Source organism: Chaetodon auriga, chromosome 13, assembly GCF_051107435.1.
Source record: "Chaetodon auriga isolate fChaAug3 chromosome 13, fChaAug3.hap1, whole genome shotgun sequence".
NCBI lineage: Eukaryota > Metazoa > Chordata > Actinopteri > Chaetodontiformes > Chaetodontidae > Chaetodon > Chaetodon auriga.
In genome coordinates, this window is record NC_135086.1 from 23459044 (window position 1) to 23469282 (window position 10239).

The 10239-nt window shown below is 39.2% G+C and overlaps 1 protein-coding gene across 6 annotated transcripts in view; it reads left to right on the top strand.

Annotated features, from left to right (window-relative positions):
- Positions 1-9533, top strand: part of dgkh (diacylglycerol kinase, eta) — a 53067-nt gene extending 43534 nt beyond the window's left edge. For all 6 annotated transcript variants that reach the window (XM_076746089.1, XM_076746088.1, XM_076746091.1 and 3 more), the window contains 2 exons: positions 380-510; positions 6006-9533. In XM_076746089.1, coding sequence (XP_076602204.1) covers positions 380-510; positions 6006-6058 — 184 coding nt within the window. In that variant the 3' untranslated portion in view covers positions 6059-9533. The remainder of the gene's footprint in view (positions 1-379; positions 511-6005) is intronic.
- The last annotated feature ends 706 nt before the right edge of the window (positions 9534-10239 follow it).

A 10239-nucleotide genomic window follows, 5' to 3' on the forward strand; every position in this document is an offset into this window, starting at 1 on the left:
ATTGGTCGATGGTATGCATGCCCCCAGCCTTCATGGAAAGGCATTGGCCACTGCCTTGTTCTGACCAACCTTTGGCCTTTGTCAAACCTCCCTCTCTTCCGCCAGCTGCCGCCACTGCTCTCCCTTCCTCTCTGATGCTCTCCCTCCATTTTTTCTCCTTCTTTCCTTACAATGATTTACCACAATTTGTGCCCTTATGTGAGTTATATATGTGCTGTGAAGTAGTAAGAGAAAGAATATGAATGGTGGTGAGTGAGGTGTGAGAGTGACAGTGGGTGTGTGGCAGTGTGTGTGTGTGTGTGTGTGTGTGTCTGCATACCTGTGAGGCGCCCTGAGCCTCTCTCTGCTCTGCTCTGTGTGTGTGTGTACGTGTGTGTAGTGGAGAGATGGGGCACAGAGGATGTGGGCATCTGGCTGGAACAGCTGAGTCTGGGAGAGTACAGAGACACCTTCATCCGACACGACATCCGAGGCTCGGAGCTACTGCACCTAGAGAGGAGGGACCTGAAGGTACACACACACACACACACCTGTTACCACACCTCCATCCCCCAGTGAATCTGTGTGAACCCTGCCGTCCAACCCACAATCAACTCTTTCTCTCTGTGTCTCCTTGGTCTAATGTATTTCTTATGCTCTTTAACCTGGTAGCTGTCTCCCTGTTTTGCCACCTCTTGTGCTGCGCTGCATTGCTCTGCTTGGCTTCTACTGTCTGATTGTTGCTTGGTGAAAGAAAGTCGCTGTAACGTACTAACACTGTGTATCTGCTGAAGAGTTGAAGCCTACAGGGCAGGGAGGGCTGGGAGTGGATAGACCAAACTAAGTTGGGCTGAGTGTAGAGAGCCAAAAACGCCATCAGGCAGTGAGTTTAGTTGAGATTTTTAAATTGGCTCAGCTCAGATTGTGTGAATCGATTCAAAAAAGATACAGTCCTGTGGAGTTTACAAGAAACTGAAATCAGTTGGTGTCAGGTGACTTTACACAAATACACTAACATGCACAGATCACACATGTTCACTTGAATTTCTTCTGATTCTTGGGACATTTGACTGATGCCCTCCTATTTAAAGTGTAGGTAGATAGCACCATTGTCAAAAAGTGTGACCTACAAGAGCACAAACACTCATCATGTTGGACATCAGTTTTATTCTCACTATATACAACTGTGAGGAAGTAAGTAAGTAAATTACATTGCCAGTGTGAAAACACCCTTAATGGATCTCAAACCAATAAATGCCAGTTGTGTAGTTAGTACAGTATACTAGTGCTAAAAAAATGGGGGAAAAAAAAAAAAAAATCAAGTAATCAATGAAAAAGCAACAATTGCTATGACATTAGAGCATGACTGAGACTGGATACAATATGACCAGCACTCTCTGGTGGACATACTGTGTAAGTGCAAAACTGTGTCTAAATTACCTCAAACTCAAATGTATCTTTGGATTTCCTCAACTGCAATCTCTTAGTTAAAGAAGTATTTTCTGTGCACAGCAGCAGCATGCCAGTGCATAATGACGACGTCAGCCCTCAATCAACACCCTCATTTCATCATCCTATAATTTATTGGTCAGTCATCTCATTGGTCCAATTTGCTGTGTTGATTTCCTGTTTTATTATAATGGATAAAGCACTCCTGAAAATAGACAATCTATTAATCAGTTCAAAATTTCATCAAATCATTTTTAAGCAAAGATTCACTGGCTCCATCTTCTCTAATGTGAGTATTTTCTTTGTCTTCTATGAATGCAAATTGAATAAGTTTGGATTTTGTGCTGTTCGTCATTCAAAACAAGGAATCTGAATAATCTCTGAAAAAATTGTGATGGCCATTTTTTGTCATTTTTGTACAGTTTGTAGCGTAAACAATGAATCAGTGAATTGAGGAAATAATCAACAGATGAATCACTAATGACATCACCTTAAATTGCCCTGGATAAAGGATAATATAAAGCAAAGTGGTAACTGACACTTCTGGAGTATTGAACAGACTGTCAAAGATTTTCTAACTAAATGAATGAAGAATGAAGAATTCATCAGCACAACGAACTATACCGAGATTACCAGCAGGATAGAGTGTGTGTCTTTGGCAGTCCAGTGGAGGACTGAGACTTGCCAAACTTGACCTTGGTATGCACGGTCTGCTGCTTGGAGCAGGTCAGTGGTGCAGTGTGCACAGCACAAGTGTTCTGTGGTATTTCACTGTTGGAGGTGCACCACATAAACCTCTTAAAATCCCTCAGTGTGTTCATTTTTTACTTGTTTGATTCACTTTAATTGTGTATTTTTAGTCAGCCGACCATAATCCCACTTCATTCTGCGTGCAGCACTTATGCCTATATACAGTCGTCCTCAAAATTATTCATACCCTTGCTAATTCTTGTGATTTTTTAATTTAGTGACGAAATATTACATTTTTTTTTAGTTTGTGTATCAGTTATATGTGAACAACAATTGAACGAATGACAACAATATAAAATTTAAGAAAATATTCATTTCAGGGGTATTTTATTGATGGATTCCCAAAAAATGCCATGTTCAATATTATTCATACCCCTGACAATATTTCAACAAAAATGTACCAAATGTGGTAATCTTTGTCAAGTAGTTACTTTAAGGTGTCACAATGGAATAAAACCCTTTAACATTGTTGACCAAATGTTAAACACTGATTTAAAAACAAAAAAAACCCATCCTTCCAGAAGAGTATAAATAGGGGAAAAGTGCTCAGGTCATTCTCAATTTCTGGTCATCATGGTCAAGAAGAAGGAGCTCAGCGAGGACCTACGTCACCGTCTTGTATGTGCCTACAGTGAAGGAAAGGGTTATAAGGCCATTTCCAAGCAGTATGATGTCCCTGTGTCAACCATCCAGAGCATCATCAACAAGCACAAGAGGTTCAACACTGTTAAAAACCTCAGTGGGCGTGGCAGAAAGCGTAAGGTGTCCTCTAAACTTGCCAGGAAAATCTGCCGAGAGGTCAACAACAACCCACAGACCACAACCAAGGCCCTAATTGAAATGCTTGACCAGGCAGGGACACAGGTGTCACGGTCCACCATCGAGCGAGTTTTGCACAGAGGAGGTCTCCATGGACGTACACCTCGGAAGACGCCATTGCTCAGGAAGAAGCATCTGGAAGCTCGCCTGGCCTTTTCTAGACGTCATCTGAAGCAAGATCCCAGCTTTTGGTCAACCATCCTGTGGTCTGACGAGACAAAGTTGGAGTTATTTGGCCATATGGATACTCAGTATGTCTGGAGAAAGAAAGGAGAAGCCTACAGACCGAAGAACACTGTGCCCACTGTCAAGTATGGTGGTGGGAACATAATGCTATGGGGATGTTTCTCCTCCAGTGGCACAGGGAATCTCGTCAAGGTCCAAGGAACCATGAAAAAGGAGGATTACATCAGGATCCTTGATGAAAATGTGAAGGAATCTGCTGAGAAACTCCAGCTTGGCCACAACTGGACGTTCCAGCAAGACAATGATCCTAAACACACTGCCAAGGTAGTGAAGAAATGGTTCAAAGACAATGATGTCAACGTCCTAGAATGGCCAAGTCAAAGTCCTGACCTGAACCCCATTGAAAACTTGTGGCATCACTTGAAGACCAGAGTGATGGCTAGGAAACCGACCAATCTGACCCAGCTTGAGGCTTTCGCCAAGGAAGAGTGGGCCAACATCCCACAGGAGACATGCAGGAAGCTTGTGGACACGTACAAGAATTGTCTAGAAGCAGTCATAAAGAACAAAGGCTATGCGATTGACTATTAAAGAAAGACAAAGGACGAGGGTATGAATAAATATGAACATGGCATTTTTTGGGAATCCATCAATAAAATACCTCTGAAATAAAGATTTTTTTGAATTTTGTATTGTTGTCATTCTTTCAATTGTTGGTCACTTATAACTGGTACACAAACTTGAAAAATTGCATTCATTTCATCACTAAATTAAAAAATCACAAGAATTAGCAAGGGTATGAATAATTTTGAGGACGACTGTATATAGAACAATGTGTGATTCATACAGCATCCTCCCCTCTCAGCCAATAAGTCCTTTTCACAGCAGACATTTTGATTTGTCATAGTAGGAAAAGCACAGGTGTTCCAAGTAACACTACATTAACAATGACTGAAGTGTCCCAGTCTGCCATGACAGCACAACAATGAGCCAGAATGCACAACATCAGGATGCTAAAACCGAAGCAGATACATGGAATTCTGGCCATCATTCATTTTATTATTTACACCTGAGCTTTTCTGACTGTGACACATGAAAATATCCATAAAAAAGGCTCATTAGGTTGCTTTACAGTGATCTGAGGTCGGCAGGTATGCACTTCATCTGTTTTTGCTTTTTGTTATGGTTTTGTCAAACCATGGTTATGCACATCAGATCTACTGGCACAGATTACATCTTATGCAACTGACACTCGAAAGTTGCAAAATACTGAACTTCTCACCCTTTAAGTCACTCAATCTGTTAGCACAGTAAGTTGTCGTTGATATCTTTATTCAAAAGCAGTGGGTTACCGTGGAAACAACTGCACGCGTCATATTTTCTTTCACAAGTCTGCCAGAAGTAGTGCTTAGAGCATCACATTTTAATTACAGGCCATGAAAACCAAAATTAGCGAAAATTTGGTTACTTCAGATGAGAGATTTCTGTATTTCCATTTTTCTGCTAACTTGATTGAGGTGGGCTGGGTTCAGTTGGAAAAATGTGATGTCATGTGCTTCCATGCACCACAATAAACATTTGAGTCAAAATCAGATAACAGCTGAGGAGTTGTCAGTATATGTCACATTTTTGAGTGTAGAGTCTTAATAAAAACTTTAAAGCAGCTATCATCAGTATTTCTATATTAACAATGAATCACATGACTTCATATGTCAGAAAGTTGCTGTTAGTCAAGTCACTTGAAGTGAAGAAGTGACAGAGAATTATCACCTGACTGCAATTTCCCTAAACTCTACAGAGCATAATATGCATAATACAGTATATTATACTGTACCATGCTTCACAGTAGCTCATTGTTTTGGTCATGTGGCCCACTTTAGTATAATATTATGCCGCAGATATAGTGGTTTACACCAAAAAGCTCTAATGAACCCACTGTACCTCTACCTGTCCAGCACTACAAAGATATTTCTGTTGGTGAAGACCAAAATCAAGCAAAAATGGGAGGGCACATTGTTTTTACATTTGTTATGTGGAAACATGAAATGAATGCTAACGTTTGCGTCTCTCTTTGTTTCTAATTTAAAGACCACTGCACATGGAAATACACTACAATAAGAGTCCAAAGCTATGCTAGTGGCTTTGTGAGGCTATACGTTGGGGCAGTGGTACACAACAGTGGCCTAAACGCTAACGTCAGCATGCTAACATGCTCACAATGACAACGCAAAAATGTTGATATTAAGCATGTTTACCATGTTCACCATCTTACTGTAATGTGCAATAATGCTGACATTTGCTAGTTAGCACTAAGCACAGTGTTAAGATTAGGTTAATAGGGTTGTCATTAGTTATGCAGATATTGGGTCACAAACCAAATACCTGCCAGTACTCAAGGTCAAAGGGTCACCAAAATTAGGATTCATCTTCTGGGCAAAATGGATTCCTGTTCAAAGTTTCATGGCAGTCCATCAAGTAGTCTAAATCTGGACCAAAGCCGTCACCCACTAACCCCCTATTTCATGACGTAAAAAATCTTTTTTATTCCTCCAGTTTGTGATGAGTTTACGATTCAGATGTGCTGCATTGACACTGGCTGTGAAACACTGAGCTCCCCCCATTCGATTGTACTCCTATATTATATGACCATGGAGCTTAAGGAGTAACTGTCAGTTGTGGTTGTTTCCACATTGATACGATCCATGTCAGACACATTAAATCACAGTAGGCATCACCCAAAAGGCCAGTGTTTGGGTTATAATGTTTGACTTGCGATAGACCTTTCTTTTTTTGAATGTGTTGGTCTTCTTGTTTGTCTCCAGGATCTGGGGATATCGAAAGTGGGTCATATGAAGAGAATTCTCCAGGGAACTAAGGACCTGGCCAAAGTCTCTATGGTTGACCTCTAACCCAGAAGAAGACGCTACCCGAGAGCGGAAACAAACATTCCCCTTAAATCAGTGGAACAGTTTGGGAGCACCGTAGGGAGTGAAGCAGATGATAGGTATTCAAGCAGAGCTGGATGTGATCCCTCTGCTTAGAAAGCCTTTGTGATGTTGTTATCAAGATACATTTGAGTGTTTGTTAGTGCTTTGGTGCCAAAATGACAAAGTCAACAAAGCTGATGGAAGTGCAAAAGGAAGTCACGGATCTTCACAATAAAAGCCATTTCTAAGTTAATATCCATCATAGCACACAATCAGGTATGCAACTAACATACTGTTGACAGTTGACTTGTTTTGAGTTAACAATCTCGTAGCAAAACCAGGACTTCCATCAGTGTGAGATTAAGTTTCAGTTCAGTGATGTTTGCTGGATCTCTCCCTCACGTTGCAGAGCTGCAGATGCATTAAAGCAGCCGTGGAGTTTGAGTAGCACTGCTGTCCAGAGGAGACCGAGAAGATAAACTTGTAACATCGCAGTCTAGGTGGTTATCCTGAAGTTGTGGTGTCTGAAAACAACAGGATACTGTCGCATGCTATGCTTGCTCAACTTTAGATACGTTTAATTGCATGATTAGTGTCTTGATTTTGTGTGTGTGGGTGTGTGTGCGTGCGTGCGCAAAATAACACTTGAACAAGTTTTACATGACTTAAGTATTACGAAGCCATTTGTAACTACTGAAAGCATTCTTTTTGGTCTGAATCAAACTTTTTTTTCGAGCTTTAATTTATTTTGTTTGCATGATAATGATGTGTCAAAGATTTGTGTCAAGTGCCATATTTTCAGTCATTTAAAAATGTAAAATGTGCTTTATTGGTAGACATAATAGGACGTTTTTAAAAAGCTGTTGATTAGGTATGAATATATGGAATTACTATCTGTAAGTTGACACATTCTCTGTGGATGTGAAAATCAGTACCAAAGTGAATGTCTAAGAAAACATGATCATCTGTTCAATTGCACCTCTTAATTTCATAGGTCAGTAGGTCTTAGGTCTTAAATGCATTTAAGGTGGGAAAAAGGATTAGTATTAGTCAAGAGGAAAGTAAAATTGTTGGTTTTAAGCCAATCACATATACTGTTGTAGGGTTGTTGAGTTTTTTAAGGAATACTTAAAAAGCACTTTTTACTTCTTGCTATATGCAAGTGCAAATTCTCATATCATTACATAGACTGAATGGTTCACCTCAACTTTTGAACTTTTGGCAGTTTATCACAGTATTTAACACTAATGAGAATAGGAGTTAGATATCGGTTTTGAATCTGTAATAGTGCAGGTGATCAGCTGTCTGCATAGCATTGCATTGCATAGCAAGTACAACTTTTTTTCTTCAATTTACAAGAGATGTTGATAGAACACTACTTTTAATTGTTAGTTTCTTTTAAGACTGCTGGCATTACAGGGTATATTTGATGTGTGATGCTAAGTTTGTATGTGTATATATATACATATTCATATATACACACTCACACACTCACATACAGTATACCAATGTATGCAATGCAGTGTTGGAAGTGTTGTAGTCTAATGCATTTGTAGATTGCTGACATGGCATGCATTGTGAAGACCTTACACATTTGATTGTGTATATTACACCATAACAATTGTGTATTGATGATTTTGTTCTAATCTCCTGTACATGATAATGCTGTTGTATTCTAATGATGGTGCAATATTTCCTCTCTTGTTTTGATACTGTCTCTGCAGCTTTCTGACATGATGTTTCTCAGTGGGGGGAAAAGAAAAAAAACCTTGAAAGAGTTTTTTTTGTACATGTATTCCTCCTCAAGGTTTGGGGATTAGATTTTAAAAATTAGACCTGTAGACAGACTGCTTTTTCTTACGGACTCCAAATTTCCTCCAGCGGTTCACTAGTTTGTAGTTTTGCTCCTCCGTGCTTCCAAGATGATTCACTAAAGTAGGACTGTGTCGATGAATGAGTAGAGTGTGCAGACATGACTGTTGTGTTAAAATGTAATATGTATCACAATGTATTTACGTGCATTTGGGTGTGTCTACTCCAACAGTGGCATATTGTACCTTATCAACAATTGTATACGTACCATTGCCAACTCATTTTACCATGTAATTTTAACTCTGATCATTTGGTTTTCCCCCTTTGGAGAATTATTTGTTGCTTGTATGCTGGTTGTAATTCTTCCTTTCTCCCTCTCAGATTATTATGCCTTCTGTTCAGAATTAGTATAAAAACCTACTTTTTCATTTAACTCAATATTGAATGCTAAAATGTAACAAGGCACGCAAGTTTCCACTATTCATCAAAGTATCCTAAATAACAAAAATAACAATCGCATGTGAGTGAATCATGGGTGAATTAACCGTAGTCGTGTGTTGTTTCCAACATCCCAACAGAGGGCGATCTACTACATCTCATGCATCTGCAGTCCCTGACTCATTGTCAAAGAGTACGACCTTACCATTGCTTATGTCGACAACCACTTATGTCAGACTACTGTGTTCAGTGTACTGTCGTGCTGCTCATTGGCATGCAGAAATCAGTAAGCCTGTAAATCAAATTCCAATCCAAGATAAGTATTTTTTCATGTGCATTCCATTGTTGATCCTGCAACTCATAGCCAAAGATAGGTATTAGTTACAAGAAACCACAAATTTCTATACATCAGTAGTTCCTCTGCCTGACCGATGGACAGCACTCTGCATTTCATTCATTTCATAGATATAGGTTCATTGTGAGCTGTTTGACAGTTGGCCTTTTGCTAGCCAGAATCTAGGGTGGTGGATATAGGGTCCACTAAATCTCAAGTGTTTTGGCCCCCAGGCTCCAAGCAAAAGAATGCTTGACTTTTCCATACAAAGTGGAAGTAGCCACCTTTCTCCCTTGCTGTTTTCCAGTGGTCTGTAAATAATGCTGCAAACTGCCTGGTTTTCAGAAACCAACGAAACCCATGCAAGGATCTCAGAAAGACAGGATAGCATATAGTCTTTCACATGGTTCCTAAAGTCATGGGAGAAAAGTGAGTTTCATTTGTTTACATTATGTTTACAATAGCACAGTTTTAATTTTTAAGAATATATATGTAGGTATAAACAATATTTGCATATTTATTGCCTAAGGTAAAATGATATGATGTGTATTGTGTTTTCACATTTGGAATATAATGTTACAGTTGTCACCTGTATTACTATCTGGATGATTTTGGTAAAGTAGTTAATACTTTTTATGACTACTAAGTGACTGTTTTCTGTGCCTTTTTATGGTTAGAATGCATGGTTAACTATTTATTACAATTTGGAGTCACTGAGATGTGTATTTTTGTATTCTGAATAAATAAATGGTTCAGCTTTTGTTGTACATTTTTAAGGTGCCTTAAAATAGGCTACCTGTTCATATCTCTCTTCTTCAATAAAACCAAATACATATGCAGTGTGGTTCTGTCTCATTCTTTTCACTTTGGGAAAATAAGACGTGTGTGTGTGTGTGTGTGTGTGTGTGTGTGTGTGTGTGTGTGTGTGCTTGTATAGGTATCTTGTGAGAATTAACTTGACCTTAACCATAGGAGTGAGGACATTTTAGGACAAAGAGAATATTTTGGCTGGGCATCAATTTTCAGACTGACCACCACGTTTTTTAAGGGCTAGATTAAAATTAGAGTTGGAGTAAAGATTGGTTTTAGTCATTCAGTTGTGATGGTTAAAATTAGGGTAAGGGTCTAGGGAATGCATTATGTCAATAAGTGTTCCCACAAGGAAAAACGTACAAACTTGTGTGTCTATAAACTGTATATACAGCAGTTTTGTCCCCTCTCAAATGAAAAAATCCTCTGTTCGGAGCTGCGCTATATAGCCACAAGATAAATCATTTTGTGGTAAACAAATTCTACATAGCATTTCAATGCAATGTTTCAAAACTAAAAGCTGAATAGCTGCATTGTGATTAAGACTGTAGGCCATCTGTGACATTTGAAGTTCTCTTGGAACACTCACATCCCTGAGTGTTTCTCTGCACAACATCTCCTCTGTGAAACTTTTCTCTCCTCTCATCTTCTTTCATTTTAGTCTTACATTAGCTCTTTTTTAATTACAAATGTGTTCAGTAGCTCATTCTGCTGGTCAGTCATGTCACTTCATTT